Source organism: Cherax quadricarinatus, chromosome 98, assembly GCF_038502225.1.
Source record: "Cherax quadricarinatus isolate ZL_2023a chromosome 98, ASM3850222v1, whole genome shotgun sequence".
NCBI classification, from domain to species: domain Eukaryota; kingdom Metazoa; phylum Arthropoda; class Malacostraca; order Decapoda; family Parastacidae; genus Cherax; species Cherax quadricarinatus.
Window position 1 is genome coordinate 5283582 of NC_091389.1, and position 19759 is coordinate 5303340.

General features: G+C 46.9%; 1 protein-coding gene across 1 annotated transcript in view; it reads right to left on the reverse strand.

Annotated features, from left to right (window-relative positions):
* The window catches only part of LOC138855537 (anoctamin-6-like), a 45810-nt gene extending 26307 nt beyond the window's left edge, over positions 1 to 19503 (reverse strand). The window contains exons 1-2 of the mRNA XM_070105412.1: positions 18652 to 19503; positions 10974 to 11083 (exon numbers count right to left, since the gene is read on the reverse strand). Of these exons, the coding sequence (XP_069961513.1) occupies positions 10974 to 11045 (72 nt within the window). The 5' untranslated portion in view covers positions 11046 to 11083; positions 18652 to 19503. The remainder of the gene's footprint in view (positions 1 to 10973; positions 11084 to 18651) is intronic.
* Between the last annotated feature and the right edge of the window lie 256 nt (positions 19504 to 19759).

A 19759-nucleotide genomic window follows, 5' to 3' on the forward strand; every position in this document is an offset into this window, starting at 1 on the left:
AAAGGTGCAGGGAGGCAAAAACCAAGTGTGCTAGGGAATGGAAGAAATATAGAAGGCAAAGGACCCAGGAGAATAAGGAGAACAGTCGTAGAGCCAGAAACGAATATGCACAGATAAGAAGGGAGGCCCAAAGACAATATGAAAATGACATAGCAGCGAAAGCCAAATCTGACCCGAAACTGTTGTACAGCCACATCAGGAGGAAAACAACAGTCAAGGACCAGGTAATCAGGCTAAGGAAGGAAGGAGGAGAGACAACAAGAAATGACCGTGAAGTATGTGAAGAACTCAACAAGAGATTCAAAGAAGTGTTCACAGAGGAGACAGAAGGAACTCCAGAAAGACGGAGAGGTGGGGCACACCACCAAGTGCTGGACACAGTGCACACAACCGAGGAAGAAGTGAAGAGGCTTCTGAGTGAGCTAGATACCTCAAAGGCAATGGGGCCAGATAACATCTCCCCATGGGTATTGAGAGAGGGAGCAGAGGCGCTATGTGTACCCCTAACAACAATATTCAATACATCTATCGAAACAGGGAGATTGCCTGAGGCATGGAAGACAGCAAATGTAGTCCCAATCTTTAAAAAAGGAGACAGACATGAAGCATTAAACTACAGACCAGTGTCACTGACATGTATAGTATGCAAAATCATGGAGAAGATTATCAGGAGAAGAGTGGTGGAACACCTAGAAAGGAACGATCTCATCAACAGCAGCCAACATGGTTTCAGGGACGGGAAATCCTGTGTCACAAACCTACTGGAGTTCTATGACATGGTGACAGCAGTAAAACAAGAGAGAGAGGGGTGGGTGGATTGCATTTTCTTGGACTGCAAGAAGGCGTTTGACACAGTTCCACACAAGAGATTGGTGCAAAAACTGGAGGACCAAGCAGGGATAACAGGGAAGGCACTACAATGGGTCAGGGAATACTTGTCAGGAAGACAGCAGCGAGTCATGGTACGTGGCGAGGTGTCAGAGTGGGCACCTGTGACCAGCGGGGTCCCGCAGGGGTCAGTCCTAGGACCAGTGCTGTTTCTGGTATTTGTGAACGACATGACGGAAGGAATAGACTCTGAGGGGTCCCTGTTTGCAGATGACGTGAAGTTGACGAGAAGAATTCACTCGATCGAAGACCAGGCAGAACTACAAAGGGATCTGGACAGGCTGCAGACCTGGTCCAGCAATTGGCTCCTGGAGTTCAATCCCACCAAGTGCAAAGTCATGAAGATTGGGGAAGGGCAAAGAAGGCCGCAGACGGAGTACAGTCTAGGGGGTCAGAGACTACAAACCTCACTCAAGGAAAAAGATCTTGGGGTGAGTATAACACCAGGCACATCTCCTGAAGCGCACATCAACCAAATAACTGCTGCAGCATATGGGCGCCTAGCAAACCTCAGAACAGCATTCCGACATCTTAATAAGGAATCATTCAGGACCCTGTACACCGTGTACGTTAGGCCCATATTGGAGTATGCGGCACCAGTTTGGAACCCACACCTAGCCAAGCACGTGAAGAAACTAGAGAAAGTGCAAAGGTTTGCAACAAGACTAGTCCCAGAGCTAAGAGGTATGTCCTACGAGGAGAGGTTAAGGGAAATCAACCTGACGACACTGGAGGACAGGAGAGATAGGGGGGACATGATAACGACATACAAAATACTGAGAGGAATTGACAAGGTGGACAAAGACAGGATGTTCCAGAGATTGGACACAGTAACAAGGGGACACAGTTGGAAGCTGAAGACACAGATGAATCACAGGGATGTTAGGAAGTATTTCTTCAGCCACAGAGTAGTCAGTAAGTGGAATAGTTTGGGAAGCGATGTAGTGGAGGCAGGATCCATACATAGCTTTAAGCAGAGGTATGATAAAGCTCACGGCTCAGGGAGAGTGACCTAGTAGCGATCAGTGAAGAGGCGGGGCCAGGAGCTCGGACTCGACCCCCGCAACCTCAACTAGGTGAGTACACACACACACACACACACACACATGGGGCCAAAACAAAGACAGGGAGCACACTAGGACAGAATGAGAGGTTGGAAGACATTGAAGGAACTAGGACATGTGCAGGGACCATACCAGATACCTGTGGGGGCCAGGAACAGGTGAGCAGGAAGGACAAACCAAGAAGCATAGGGGCCATATCTAGGGAAGGGATTGAAGGAAGGAACACTCCACGGGGAGGAACTAAAACACATCAGAGGATGCAATGGGAGTCACAGTGGGAGGTGGAAAGGGAGAGATCAGTTTTTGTCTATGGGCTAGACGAAGCTGAAGGGAAAATTTATGATGAAAGAAAACAGGAGGAGAAAAAAGTGATTGAAGGTATCATGAAGGTGATAGGCGAGGGGGACATGACCCAGGTGGCAAATTTTCGGAGAATTGGGTGGTTCACAAAGAGAAGGAAACGGCCTCTCAAAGTAATTTTCAAGGCAGAATCAACTCGAACCATGATCCTGCAGTAGAAAGCACGGCTGAGAGGCAAGCAGGAGTTCAAGAGTGTGTACCTCGATCAAGACAGAACACAGGAGGAAAGGATGATACTGAAAGAGAGAGTGCAAAAACTAAAAGAGGAATGGGAGGAAATGATAAAGAAGAGCAGAATAACCCAGGCACAGGAGGAAGGGGAAGCACACCCCCCAGAAACACCTGCAGAAAGACTCCAGCCACGACACCCCAAGGCAACTGAACAATCTAAACCAGCCATCACACACCGATCCCTCTGTTCCCACCCCCACACCACGAACCCTACCCCTACAGCAACCCCCTATGGGAGCTCTTCCTCCACCTCCACTGCAACCCCCCATGGGCCCCCACGAGGGCTCCTGCTTTCCCAACCCCAGTATTCCCCCAGGACCACAGTTACAGCATTAGAACAGAAGTTGAAGGTTTGGTACACAAATGCGGATGGATTAACGAATAAATATGAGGAATGCCAAGAAAGAATCAATGAGAAGTCCCCTGACATCACAGCAGTTACAGAAACAAAACTCACGGAGACAACAGATGCAATCTTCCCACCAGGATACCAGATCATGAGGAAAGATAGAAGGGGCAGAGGGGGAGGAGGGGTTGCTCTGCTCGTAAAAAACGATGGAAATTCGAGAAAATGGGAGGCATAGACGAGACAGGAGAAAGGGACTACATAGTAGGTACACTTCGGTCTGTGGAGCACAAGGTGGTCATTGCAGTGATGTATAATCCACCACAAAACTGCAGGAGGCCAAGAGAGGAATATGAAGAAAGCAACAGAGCAATGGTGGACACACTTGCTGAGGTGGCAAGAAGAGCTCATTCCAGCAGAGCAAAGTTGCTGGTTATGGGTGATTTCAACCACAGGGAGATTGACTGGGAAAACCTGGAGCCACATGGAGGTCCCAAAACATGGAGAGTCAAGATGTTGGATGTGGTGCTGGAAAACCTCATGCACCAACATGTTAAGGACACTATCAGAGTGAGAGGGGAGGATGAACCAGCAAGATTGGACCTTGTGTTCACCATGGGCAGTTCAGACACTGAGGACATTACATATGAGAGTCCCTTAGAAACCAGTGACCACGTGGTTCTGTGCTTTGAATACATAGTAGAGTTGCAAGTGGAGAGAGTAACAGGAGTTGAATGGGAAAGGCCAGACTATAAAAGAGAGGACTACATAGGTTTGAGGAACTTCCTGCAGGAGGTTCCGTGGGACAGAGATCTGGTAGGAAAGCCAGTAAATGAAATGATGGAATATGTAACAACAAAATGCAAGGAGGCAGTGGAAAGGTTTATTCCTAAGGGCAACAGAAACAATGGGAAGACCAGAACGAGCCCCTGGTTTACCCGACGGTGTAAGGAGGTAAAAGCAAAGTGCAATAGAGAATGGAAAAAGTACAGAAGGCAGAGAACACATGAAAATAGGGAGATCAGTCGCAGAGCCAGGAACGAGTACGCACAGGTAAGGAGGGAGGCCCAGCGACAGTATAAAAATAACATAGCATCGAAAGTCAAAACTGACACGAAACTGTTGTATAGCCACATCAGGAGGAAGACAACAGTCAAAGACCAGGTGATCAGACTGAGGATAGAAGGTGCAGAACTCACAAGAAATGATCAGGAGGTATGTGAGGAGCTAAACAGGAGATTGAAGGAAGTTTTTACAGTAGAGACAGGAAGGGCTCTGGGAAGACAGCACAGAAGGGAACATCAAGAGGGAATATACCAACAAGTGTTGGATAACAGACAAACAACTGAGTAGGAGGTGCAGAAGCTGCTAAGTGACCTTGATACCTCAAAGGCGATGGGACCGGACAACATCTCCCCATGGGTCCTTAGAGAAGGAGCAGAGATGCTGTGTGTGCCCCTAATCACAGTCTTCAACACATCCATTGAAACTGGGCAACTACCTGAGAAATGGAAGACAGCAAATGTAGTCCCCATATTTAAGAAAGGAAGCAGAAACGAGGCACTAAACTACAGACCTGTGTCTCTGACAAGTATAGTATGCAAAGTCATGGAGAAGATTACCAGGAGGAGAGTGGTGGAACACCTGGAACGGAACAAGATTATAAATGAAAACCAGCATGGGTTCATGGAAGGCAAATCCTGTGTCACAAACCTTCTGGAGTTATATGACAAGGTAACAGAAGTAAGACACAAGAGAGAGAGGTGGGTTGATTGCATTTTCCTGGACTGCAGGAAGGCCTTTGACACAGTTTCTCACAAGAGATTAGTGCAGAAGCTTGAGGATCAGGCGCATACAACAGGGAAGGCACTGCAATGGATCAGGGAATACCTGACAGGGAGGCAACAACGAGTCATGGTACGTGAAGAGATATCACAGTGGGCGCCTGTGACGAGCGGGGTCCTACAGGGGTCCGTTATAGGACCAGTGCTATTTTTGATACATGCGAACGACATGATGGAAGGAAGACTCTGATGAGAAGAATTAAATCGGATGAGGATGAAACAGGACTGCAAAGAGACCTGGCCAGGCTGGACACGTGGCCCAGAAACTGGCTTCTCGAATTCAACCCTGCCAAATGCAAAGTCATGAAGATTGGGGAGGGGCAAAGAAGACTGCAGACAGAGTATAGGGTAGGTGGACACAGACTACAGACCTCACTCAGGGAGAAAGATCTTGGTGTGACCATAACACCGAGCACGTCACCGGAGGCACACATCAACTAAATAACTGCTGCAGCATACGGGCACCAGGCAAACCTAAGAATAGCATTCCGATACCTTAATAAGGAATAGTTCAAGACACTGTACACTGTGTATGTTAGGCCCATACTGGAGTATGCAGCACCATTCTGGAACCCACACCTGGTCAAGCCCGTCAAGAAGTTAGAGAAAGTACAAAGGTTTGCAACAAGGCTAGTTCCAGAGCTCAGGGGAATGTCGTACGAGGAAAGGTTGAGGGAAATCGGACTGACGACACTGGAGGACAGAAGGGTCAGGGGAGACATGATAATGACATACAAGATACTGCGGGGAATAGACAAGGTGGACAGAGACAGGATGTTCCAGAGAGGGGACACAGAAACAAGGGGTCACAATTGAAAGCTGAAGACTCAGACGAGTCACAGGGACGTTAGGAAATATTTCTTCAGTCATAGAGTCGTCAGGAAGTGGAATAGCCTAGCAAGTGAAGTAGTGGAGGCAGGAACCATACATAGTTTTAAGAAGTGGTATGACAAAGCTCAGGAAGCAGAGAGAGAGAGGACCTAGTAGCGATCATTGAAGAGGCAGGGCCAGGAGCTGAGTCTCGGCCCCTGCAACCACAATTAGGTGAGTACACACACACACACACACACACACACACACACACACACACACACACCAGGATCTCAGTTTTAGAGAAGAAGTTGAAGGTTTGGTACACGAATGTGTATGGAATAACTAATAAATATGAGGAGTGGCATGAAAGAATCAATGAGAAGTCCCCAGACATCATAGCAGCCACAGAAACAAAACTCACTGAGACAATAACAGATGCAATCTTCCCACTGGGGTATCAGATCCTGAGAAAAGATAGAAGGAGCAGAGGGGGAGGAGGGGTTGCACTGCTCATAAAAAACCGATGGAGATTTGAGGAAATGGAAAGCATGGTCAAGACTAGAGGAAGGGATTAAATAGTAGGTACACATCAGTCTGGGAAACATAAGGTAGTCATTGCAGCGATGTATAATCCACCACAGAACTGCAGGAGGCCAAGAGAAGAATATGAGGAGAGCAACAAAGCAATGGTGGACACACTGGCTGAGGTGGCAAGAAGGGCTCACTCGAGCAGAGCAAAGTAACTGGTTATGGGCGATTTCAACCACAGGGAGATCGACTGGGAAACCTGGAGCCACACGGGGGTCCCAAAACATGGAGAGCCAAGATGATGCATGGGATACTGGAAAACCTCATGCATCAACATGTTAAGGACACTACCAGAGAGAGAGGGGGAGAGGATGAACCAGCAAAACTGGACCGTGTGTTCACTCTGAGTTGCTCAGACATTGAAGACATCACATATGAGAGGCCCCTCGGAGCTAGTGACCATGTGGTTCTGAGTTTTGATTACATAGTAGAGTTACAGGTGGAGAGGGTAACAGGAGTCGAACGGGAAAAGCCAAACTATAAAAGGGGGGACTACACAGGTATGAGGAACTTCCTGCAGGAGATTCAGTGGGACAGAGAACTGGTAGGAAAGTCAGTAATGGAGATGATGGAATATGTAACAACAAAGTGCAACGAAGCAGAGGAAAGGTTTGTTCCCAAGGGCAACAGAAACAATGAGAAGACCAAAGCGAGTCCTTGGTTTACCCGAAGTTGTAGGGAGGCTAAAACTAAGTGCACCAAAGAATGGAAGAGGTATAGAAGGCAAAGGACCCAGGAAAACAAGATCAGTCGAAGAGCCAGAAACGAATATGCACAGGTAAGGAGGGAGGCCCAGAGACAGTACGAAAATGACATAGCATCGAAAGTCAAGTCTGACCCGAAATTGCTGTTTAGCCACATTAGGAGAAAGACGACAGTCAAAGACCAGGTGATCAGGCTGAGGAAAAAAGGTGGAGAACTCACAAGAAACGATCAAGAGGTATGCGAGGAGCTCAACACGAGATTTAAGGAAGTATTTATAGTGGAGACAGGAAGGACACTGGGAAGACAGGACAGAGGGGGACACCAACAGGGAATAGCCCAACAAGTGCTGGATGACATACATACAACTGAGGAGGAGGTGAAGAAGCTGCTAAGTGACCTTGATACCTCAAAGGCAATGGGACCAGACAACATCTCCCCGTGTGTCCTCAGGGAGGGAGCCGATATACTGTGTGTGCCATTAACGACAATCTTCAATACATCCCTTGAAACTGGGCAACTACCCGAGGTATGGAAGACGGCAAATGTAGCTCCATTTTTAGAAGGAGACAGAAAAGAGGCACTAAATTACAGACCAGTGTCACTGGCCTGTATAGTATGCAAAGTCATGGAGAAGATTATCAGGAGGAGAGTGGTGGAACACCTGGAATGGAATAAGAGTATAAACGACACCCAGCACGGATTCATGGAAGGCAAATCCTGTCACAAACCTTCTGGAGTTTTATGACAAAGTTACAGATGACACGAGAGAGAGGGGTGGATTGATTGCATTTTCTTGGACTGCAAGAAGGCCTTAGACACAGTTCCTCACAAGAGATTAGTGCAGAAACTAGAGGATCAGGTGCGTATAACAGGAAGGGCACTGCAATGGATCAGAGAATACCTGACAGGGAGACAACAACGAGTCATGGTACGTGATGAGGTATCACAGTGGGCACCTATGACAAGCGGGGTCCCACAGGGGTTGGTAATAGGATCAGTGCTATGTCTGGTATATGTGATTGACATGATGGAAGGGATAGACTCAGAAGTGTCCCTGTTCGCAGATGATGTGAAGTTAATGAGGAGAATTAAATCAGATGAGGATCAGGCAGGACTTCAAAGAGACCTGGACAGGCTGGACACCTGGTCCAGTAACTGGCTTCTTGAATTCAACCCAGCCAAGTGCAAAGTCATGAAGATCGGAGAAGGGCAAAGAAGACCACAGACAGAGTATAGACTAGGTGGCCAAGGATTGCAAACCTCGCTCAAGGAGAAAGACCTTGGGGTGACCATAATACCGAGCATGTCTCCGGAGGCACACAACCAGATAGGTGCTGCAGCATATGGGCGCCTGGCAAACCTGAGACTAGCGTTCCGATACCTTAGTAAGGAATCGCTCAAGACACTGTACACTGTACATCAGGCCCATACTGGAGTATGCAGCTCCAGTTTGGAACCCACACCTGGTCAAGCACGTCAAGAAATTAGAGCAAGTGCAAAGGTTTGCAACAAGGCTAGTTCTGGAGCTCAGGGGTATGTCCTACGAAGAAAGGTTGAGGGACATCGGACTGACGACATTGGAGGACAGGCGGGCCAGGGGAGACATGATAACGACATATAAAATACTGCGTGGAATAGATAAGGTAGACAGAGACAGGATGTTCCAGAGATGAGACACAGAAACAAGGAATCACAATTGGAAGCTGAAAACTCAGACGAGTCAGAGGGATGTTAGGAAGTATTTCTTCAGTCATAGAGTCGTCAGGAAGTGGAATAGCCAAGCAAGTGATGTAGTGGGGGCAGGAACCATACATAGTTTTAAGACGAGGTATGACAAAGCTCAGGAAGCAGAGAGAGGACCTAGTAGCGATCAGTGAAGAGACGGGGCCAGGAGCTGAGTCTCGACCCCTGCAACCACAATTAGGTGAGTACAATTGAGTACACACACACACCCACACGCACACCCACACACACCCACACACACACAAACACACACACACACACACACACACACACACACACACACACACACAAATCTGACCCGAAACTGCTGTATAGCCACATTAGGAGGAAGACAACAGTCAAGGACCAGGTGATAAGGCTGAGGAAAGAAGGTGGAGAACTCACAAGAAACGATCAAGAGGTATGTGAGGAGCTCAACACGAGATTTAAGGAAGTATTTACAGTAGAGACAGGAAGGACTCTGGGGGGACAGACCAGATGGGGACACCAGCAAGGAATACACCAACAAGTGTTGGACGACATACATACAGATGAGGAGGAGGTGAAGAAACTGCTAAGGGACATCGATACCTCAAAGGCAATGGGACCAGACAACATCTCCCCGTGGGTCCTTAGAGAGGGAGCAGATATGTTGTGCATGCCACTTACCACAATCTTCAACACATCCCTGGAAACTGGGCAACTACCTGAGGTATGGAAGACGGCAAATGTAGTTCCCATTTTTAAAAAAGGAGACAGAAAAGAGGCACTAAACTATAGACCTGTGTCATTGACGTGTATAGTATGCAAAATTATGGAGAAGATTATCAGGAGGAGAGTGGTGGAGCACCTGGAACGGAACAGGAGTATAAATGCCAACCAGCACGGATTCACGGAAGGCAAATCCTGTGTCACAAACCTTCTGGAGTTTTATGATAAAATAACAGAAGTAAGACAAGAGAGAGAGGGGTGGGTTGATTGCATCTTCTTGGACTGCAAGAAGGCCTTTGACACAGTTCCTCACAAGAGATTAGTGCAGAAGCTAGAGCATCAGGCGCATATAACAGGAAGGGCACTGCAATGGATCAGAGAATACCTGACAGGGAGGCAACAACGAGTCATGGTACGTAATGATGTATCACAGTGGGCACCTGTGACGAGCGGGGTCCCACAGGGGTCGGTCCTAGGACCAGTGCTATTTTTGGTATATGTGAACGACATGACGGAAGGGTTAGACTCAGAAGTGTCCCTGTTTGCAGATGATGTGAAGTTAATGAGGAGAATTAAATCTGATGAGGACCAGGCAGGACTTCAAAGAGACCTGGACAGACTGGACACCTGGTCCAGCAAATGGCTTCTCGAATTTAATCCTGCCAAATGCAAAGTCATGAAGATAGGGGAAGGGCACAGAAGACCACAGACAGAGTATAGGCTAGGTGGCCAAAGACTGCAAACCTCACTCAAGGAGAAAGATCTTGGGGTGAGTATAACACCGAGCATGTCTCCGGAAGCACACATCAATCAGATAACTGCTGCAGCATATGGGCGCCTGGCAAACCTGAGAACAGCATTCCGATACCTTAGTAAGGAATCATTCAAGACACTGTACACCGTGTATGTCAGGCCCATAGTGGAGTATGCAGCACCTGTTTGGAACCCGCACTTGATAAAGCACGTCAAGAAACTAGAGAAAGTACAAAGGTTTGCGACAAGGTTAGTTCCAGAGCTAAGGGGAATGTCCTATGAAGAAAGATTAAGGGAAATCCGCCTGACCACACTGGAGGACAGGAGGGTCAGGGGAGACATGATAACGACATATAAAATACTGCGTGGAATAGACAAGGTGGACAAAGACAGGATGTTCCAGGGAGGGGACACAGAAACAAGAGGCCACAATTGGAAGTTGAAGACACAAATGAGTCAGAGAGATAGTAGGAAGTATTTCTTCAGTCATAGAGTTGTAAGGCAGTTTAATAGCCTAGAAAATGACGTAGTGGAGGCAGGAACCATACACAGTTTTAAGACGAGGTTTGATAAAGCTCATGGAGCGGGGAGAGAGAGGGCCTAGTAGCAACCGGTGAAGAGGCGGGGCCAGGAGCTAGGACTCGACCCCTGCAACCACAAATAGGTGAGTACAAATAGGTGAGTACACACACACAACACACACACACACACACACACACACACACACACACACACACACACACACACACACACACACAACAAACACACACACACAACACACACACACACACACACACACACACACACACACACACACACACACACACACACACACAACAAACACACAACACACAACACACACACACACAACACACACACACAACACACAACACACACAACACACACACACAACACACACCAGCATAATACAAGACCAACAATACTAACCTCATCTCCAGTATTCATCTCCTCCATGCCAACAGCATCAGCTCGCAGATACAGTGTGTGACTGGCTACCATCAACTCCCACTACTCTCTCTCACCTCCTACCACAACTCCTGCAAGTGTTAAAGCAATTATCTAGACGAAATAATAACCACATGAGAGTAAATTATATACTATCTGCCAGAAAATAGTAATGATAGTTATAGTCGGCTATAAGGAGATATAAGGACACAAGTGTACTTAGACGACAAACTATCTAAACGTATATTACCAGGAGCAAATTGGAAATAGGTCACTCTGACTTATTTGGGTCGTCCCAGGTTGTCTTCACATATGCTGCTATGTATCACAATATACGTATTTGAATATACCTGATTATACTTACTTAAAAGATAAGATTTCGTTGGGATTTTTAACCCTGGAGGGCAAGCCAGCCAGAATAACACAAAGTCAGTGAGTCATCCAGGACTGTCTTACTTATTTCTATTGTCCACAATCTTGTCCCAGGATGTGACTCACACCAGTCCACTAACACCCAGGATGTGACTCACACCAGTCTACTAACACCCAGGATGTGACTCACACCAGTCCACTAACACCCAGGATGTGACTCACACCAGTCCACTAACACCCAGGATGTGACTCACACCAGTCCACTAACACCCAGGATGTGACTCACACCAGTCCACTAACACCCAGGATGTGACTCACACCAGTCCACTAACACCCAGGATGTGACTCACACCAGTCCACTAACACCCAGGATGTGACTCACACCAGTCCACTAACACCCAGGATGTGACTCACACCAGTCCACTAACACCCAGGATGTGACTCACACCAGTCCACTAACACCCAGGATGTGACTCACACCAGTCCACTAACACCCAGGATGTGACTCACACCAGCCCACTAACACCCAGGATGTGACCCACACCAGTCCACTAACACCCAGGATGTGACCCACACCAGTCCACCAACACCCAGGATGTGACCCACACCAGTCCACTAACACCCAGGATGTGACCCACACCAGTCCACTAACACCCAGGATGCCACCCACACCAGTCCACTAACACCCAGGATGCCACCCACACCAGTCCACTAACACCAAGGATGCCACCCACACCAGTCCACTAACACCCAGGATGTGACCCACACCAGTCCACTAACACCAAGGATGCCACCCACACCAGTCCACTAACACCCAGGATGCCACCCACACCAGTCCACTAACACCAAGGATGCCACCCACACCAGTCCACTAACACCCAGGATGCCACCCACACCAGTCCACTAACACCCAGGATGCCACCCACACCAGTCCACTAACACCCAGGATGCCACCCACACCAGTCCACTAACACCCAGGATGTGACCCACACCAGTCCACTAACACCCAGGATGTGACCCACACCAGTCCACTAACACCCAGGATGTGACCCACACCAGTCCACTAACACCCAGGATGTGACCCACACCAGTCCACTAACACCCAGGATGTGACTCACACCAGTCCACTAACACCCAGGATGTGACCCACACCAGTCCACTAACACCCAGGATGCCACCCACACCAGTCCACTAACACCCAGGATGTGACCCACACCAGTCCACTAACACCCAGGATGTGACCCACACCAGTCCACTAACACCCAGGATGTCACCCACACCAGTCCACTAACACCCAGGATGTGACCCACACCAGTCCACTAACACCCAGGATGTGACTCACACCAGTCCACTAACACCCAGGATGTGACCCACACCAGTCCACTAACACCCAGGATGCCACCCACACCAGTCCACTAACACCCAGGATGTGACCCACACCAGTCCACTAACACCCAGGATGTGACCCACACCAGTCCAGTAACACCCAGGATGTGACGCACACAAGTTCACTAACACCCAGGATGTGACCCACACCAGTCCAATAAGACCCAATATGTGACCCGCACCAGTCCACTAACATCAAGGATGGGACTCACACCAGTCTACTAACACCCAGGATGCATAAGAACATAAGAACATAAGAAAGGAGGAACACTGCAGGAGGCCTGTTGGCCCATACTAGGCAGGTCCTTTACAATTCATCCCACTAACAAAACATTTGCCCAACCCAATTTTCAATGCCACCCAAGAAACAAGCTCCGATGTGCAAGTCCCACTCAAATCCATCCCCTCCCACTCATGTACTTATCCAACCTAAATTTGAAACTACCCAAAGTCCTAGCCTCAATAACCCAACTAGGTAGACTGTTCCACTCATCAACTACCCTATTTCCAAACCAATACTTTCCTATGTCCTTTCTAAATCCAAACTTATCTAATTTAAATCCATTACTGCGGGTTCTCTCTTGGAGAGACATCCTCAAGACCTTATTAATATCCCCTTTATTAATACCTATCTTCCACTTATACACTTCGATCAGGTCTCCCCTCATTCTTCGTCTAACAAGTGAATGTAACTTAAGAGTCTTCAATCTTTCTTCATAAGGAAGATTTCTAATGCTATGTATTAATTTAGTCATCCTACGCTGAATGTTTTCTAATGAATTTATGTCCATTCTGTGATATGGAGACCAGAACTGAGCTGCATAATCTAGGTGAGGCCTTACTAATGATGTATAAAGCTGCAGTATGACCTCTGGACTTCTGTTGCTTACACTTCTTGATATAAATCCCAGTAATCTATTTGCCTTATTACGTACGCTTAGGCATTGCTGTCTTGGTTTAAGGTTGCTGCTCACCATAACCCCCAAGTCCTTTTGGCAATCTGTATGGCTAAGTTCTACATTATTTAACTTATAAGTACTAGGGTTATGGACACTCCCGAGCTTCAGAACCTTGCATTTATCTACATTGAACTGCATCTGCCACTTTTCTGACCAAGAATAGAGTTTGTTTAAATCCTCCTGAAGTTCCATAACATCTACGTTTGAATCAATTATCCTACCTATCTTTGTGTCATCGGCGAATTTGCTCATATCACTAGTAATTCCTTCATCAAGATCATTGATATATATTATAAACAACAACGGGCCCAAGACTGATCCCTGTGGAACGCCACTTGTTACAGATCCCCACTCGGATTTAACTCCATTTATGGACACTCTCTGCTTCCTGTCAGTGAGCCATGACTCGATCCACGAGAGCACTTTTCCCCCAATGCCATGAGCTGCCACTTTCTTTAACAGTCTATGGTGCGGAACTCTATCAAAAGCCTTACTAAAATCTAAGTAAATAATATCAAATTCTTTATCGTGGTCAACAGCCTCAAAAGCTTTACTGAAGAAAGTTAATAAATTAGTTAGACAAGACCGGCCTCTTGTGAATCCATGCTGAGTATCATTAATCAAGCTATGCTTATCGAGATGGCTTCTTATAATCTCAGCTATAATTGACTCTAGTAATTTGCCTACAATTGAGGTCAGGCTTATTGGGCGGTAATTTGACGGTAACGACTTGTCCCCTGTTTTAAAAATAGGAATTACATTAGCCATCTTCCACATATCAGACACTACACCTGTTTGAAGAGATAAATTAAAAATATTAGTTAATGGTTCACAGAGTTCCATTTTGCATTCCTTAAGAACCCTTGAAAAAACCTCATCAGGACCCGGCGACTTATTTTGCTTCAGTCTGTCTATCTGCTTCACAACCATCTCACTAGTGACTGTGATGTTACATAATTTATCTTCTTCTAGCCCACTATAAAAATTAATTACTGGAATATTGTTAGTGTCTTCCTGTGTAAAAACTGAGAGAAAATAATTATTAAAAATCGAGCACATTTCATTCTCTTTGTCAGTAAGATGCCCATAGTTATTTTTAAGGGGACCTATCTTATCTCTGACTTTTGTTCTATATACCTGGAAAAAACTTTTTGGGTTAGTTTTAGAATCCCTAGCAACTTTAATTTCATAGTCCCTTTTAGCTTTTCTTATCCCCTTTTTAATGTCCCTCTTAATGTCAATATACTGATTCATAAGATGACCCTCGCCTCTTTTGATACGCCTATAAATTCCTTTCTTATGCCCTAGTAGATATTTAAGCCTATTATTCATCCATTTTGGGTCATTTCTATTTGATCTAATTTCTTTATATGGGATAAACGTTCTTTGAGCAGCATGTATAGTGTTCAGAAAACTGTCATATTGATAGCTCTCTTCGTTACCCCAGTCAACAGATGATAAGTGTTCTCTAAGCCCATCGTAATCTGCTAAGCGAAAATCTGGGACTGTTACTGAGTTATCGCTACTATCGTACTTCCATTCAATGCTAAATGTAATTGATTTGTGGTCGCTAGCACCCAGTTCCTCTGAAATTTCTAAATTATTAACAAGGGATTCATTGTTTGCCAGAACTAAGTCAAGCAGGTTATTACCCCTTGTAGGTTCTGTCACAAACTGCTTCAAAAAACAATCCTGAACTACTTCTAAGAAGTCGTATGATTCTAAATTCCCAGTCAAGAAATTCCAATCAATATGACTAAAGTTAAAGTCTCCTAGAATTACTACATTATCGTGCCTTGTGGCCTTAACAATTTCCTCCCATAGTAGTCTCCCTTGGTCCCTAAGTTTGGGGGACGGTATATCACTCCTAAAATCAGTTTTTCATGCCCCTCTGAAAATTCTATCCAAACAGACTCTGTATGTGTTACTTCAGACTTAATACCCGTTTTTATGCAACAGTTCAAGCGATCTCGGACATACAATGCCACCCCACCCCCCTTCCCGATACTTCTCTCTACTTGGAACAATTTAAAACCCTGAATATGACATTCTGCAGGCATGTCCCGACTTTTTGAATTAAACCATGTCTCAGTTAAGGCAAATACATCAATGTTACCTGCACTAGCAACTAATCTCAACTCGTCCATCTTATTCCTAGCACTACGGCAATTAGCATAATAAACATTGAAAGACTCTCCTTTCTCTTTACCCTTCCTGCTCATTTCTGTTTTTCTACTAAACCTATTACTGTCCTTATCACCCAAAGTCCCTGGCTTTTCAATATCTACCTCGTTCTGCTTATTACTAGTTCCCCTAGAACTCATAATATTACTACACTGGGACTTCACTGTTTTCCTGCCAAAACCCATACCACTAACTATTCCTAGTTTAAAGTCCTAACAGCTCCCTCCACTGCAGTTGCCAGTGCTCCCACCCCAGACCTAGATAAGTGAACCCCATCCCTGGCATACATGTCATTTCTGCCATAGAAGAGGTCCCAGTTGTCAATGAATGTTACCGCATTTTCCTTACAGTATTTGTCCAGCCAGCAATTGACACCAATTCCCCTGGACAACCATTCATTTCTAACTCCTCTCCTTGGCAAAATGCCACATATGACAGGGTTCCCACCCTTACTCCTAATTATTTCTATTGCTGACCTATACCTGCTAATCAGGTCTTCACTCCTACGTCTGCCAACATCGTTGCCTCCAGCACTGAGACAGATAATAGGATTGCTCCCATTACCTCTCATGATGTCATCCAGACGGCTAACAATATCCTCCATCCCAGCCAGAGGAAAGCAAACTCTCTGTCTCCTACTCCTGTCCTTCAAGCAGAACGCCCTATCCATATACCTAACTTGGCTATCCCCAACAACAACAATATTCTTACCTTCCTTGGTGTCGTTAGTCGTGTTGTTCCCAGTAGTCGACTCACATTCGTCGGGTAGCACTGAGAATGTATTAGATGTTTCCACAACAGTTTCCACAGCAGTCTCTTTCTTCTTCATCGCTTCAACCTTTCCATTCGTCCTCTTGATCGTCAACTTCGTTCCCTGCTGTCCAGCCACTGACCAGTTTCCCTTCTTGACCTGAGGACTCAAAACAGGAGGACTACTACGAATCTTCTTGTTTTCCTCGGTCAGTCGCCGAATCTCCAACTTCGCCATCCTCAATTCTTCTTTAAGCTGTCGGTAAAGTTGTTCGATGGAGGGCATCTTGCTTCAATTCGTAGAGAGCGCGCAAACAGGTGTTCACAGAGCCAAGTATATTGTCCTTGTGGATCCACCTCCAACACTGCAACTGTTTATTATAATAATCCAACACTGCAGAGAGCAGCACCTACCAGTCCACTAACACCCGGGATGTGACCCACACCAGTCCACTAACACCCGGGATGTGACCCACACCAGTCCACTAACATACAGGATGTGACCCACACCAGTCCACTAACACCCAGGATGTGACCCACATCAATCCACTAGCACGTAGGATGCGAACCACACCAGTCCACTAACGCCCAGGATACCACCCACACCAGTAGACTAACACCCAGGATGCCACCCACGCCAGGCGACTAACACCCAGGATGCCACCCACACTCAGTCCACTAACACCCAGGATGCCACCCACACCAGTCCACTAACACCCAGGATGTGACCCACACCAGTCCACTAACACCCAGGATGTGACCCACACTAGTCCACTAACGCCCAGGATGTGACCCACACCAGTCCACTAACACCTAGGATGTGACCCACACCAGTCCAATAAGACCCAATATGTGACCCACAACAGTCCACTAACACCAAGGATATGACTCACACCAGTCTACTAACACCCAGGATGCCACCCACACCAGTCCACTAACACCCGGGATGTGACCCACACCAGTCCACTAACATACAGAATGTGACCCACACCAGTCCACTATCACCCAGGATGTGACCCACATCAATCCACTAGCACATAGGATGCGACCCAAACCAATCCACTAACGCCCAGGACACCACCCACACCAGTCGACTAACACCCAGGATGCCACCCACGCCAGTCGACTAACACCCAGGATGCCATCCACACCAGTCCACTAACACCCAGGATGCCACCCACACCAATCCACTAACACCCAGGATGTGACCCACACTAGTCCACTAACGCCCAGGATGTGACCCACACCAGTAAACCAACACCCAGAATGTGACCCACACCAGTCCTCTAACACCCAGGATGTGACCCACACCAGTCTACTAACACCCAGGATGTAACCCACACCAGTTAACTAACACCCATGATGTGACCCACACCAGTCCACTAACACCTAGCATGTGACTCACACCAGTCCACTAACACGCAAGATGTGACCCACACCAGTCCAGTAACTCCCAGGATGTGACCCACACATGTCCACTAACACCCAGGATGACACCCACACCAGTCCACTAACACCAAGGATGTTACCTACACAAGTCTACTAACACCCAGGATGTAACCCACACCATTCCACTAACACCCAGGATGTGACCCACACCAGTCCACTAACACCTAGGATGTGACCCACACAAGTCCACTAACACTCAGGATGTGACTCACACCAGTCCACTATCGCCTAGGATGTGACCCACACAAGTCCACTAACACCCTGGATGTGACCCACACCTGTCCACTAACACCCAGGATGCCACCCACACCAGTCCACTAACACCCAGGATGTAACCCACACCAGTCCACTAACACCCAGTATGTGACCCACACCAGTCCACTAACACCCAGGATGTGACCCACACCAGTCCACTAACACCCAGGATGTGACCCACACAAGTCCAATAACACCCAGGATGTGACCCACACCAGTCCACTAACACCAAGGATGTGACTCACACCAGTCTACTAACACCCAGGATGCCACCCACACCAGTCCACTAACACCCAGGTACCTACTTGCTGCTAGGTGAACAGGATTAAGAACCAAGGTAGCAGCAGACACTGGCTTCCTTATGGTGTAGTCAGTGTTGTCACTGATGTCTGGTACAGAACACCATAAGAGACACAGACAACACCTCTCATACACTGATACACTGACACTGACCCTCTCACCATCACCAGAGGGAAAAACACTGTGATAACCTCCCTCACACACAGGATGTACACCAACCTGCTTCCACTGTAGTGGTGCTTCCACTGTAGTGGTGCTTCCACTGTTGTGGTGCTTCCACTGTAGTGGTGCTTCCACTGTAGTGGTACTTCCATTGTAGTGGTGCTGGCTCCAGATAATATAAGGGTGCAAATATACAATAACCAGGATAATCATTTATTGTGATTAAGTTTCTCTCTGTAAGGGAAACGTACAGTGGATAACAGTATAGAAAGTATCAGTACATGGTGCTGGTAGTTTGTTGGGTAGTCTGGTTGTTAAGGTATGGGGAGTGACTAGGTAATGCTGTCCCCCCGTTTTTCCACCCGGTGGGAGGTGACATCCTCGTCTTCGACAGGTGGGGAATCACTCGACTAGCAGTTCCCAACGCATCTGTATTCGTTCTGCTCCTGTTACCTCATTGTTACTGTTTATCTTAGATTATTATTATCATTATAATCAAGGGGCAGCGCTAAACCCGGAGGATTATACAGCGCCTGGGGGGGGGGGGATGTGGAAGGCATTCAGGCTTAATTCGGGGAACTGGAGCACAGATCCAATTCCCTAAATCAACAGCCCCTCACCAACATCAAGGAACCTTCCTTCAGGGGAGTTTATCAAGGAGCTTCTCTCTTACTTGGGGTTCTGGACTTACTTATTCTGGCCTTGATGTGACTTCAGGAATCACTGCAGGGGATGGCAGTGTATCCCACTTATGATTGGTGAGTGATATGGGTGGAATTTAGTAAACTAAGAATACAGGCAAGAGTGAGGGAATTAGTATATAGATTTCTTATGGGGACTTGGGCATCGAAAGAGGTGCTAAGACAAATGGGTTTTGTCAGAGAGGCGTCATGCGGTTTTTGTGGGGAAGTTCAAACTGCTTTCCATCAGTCAGTACTTGTAACCAAGACT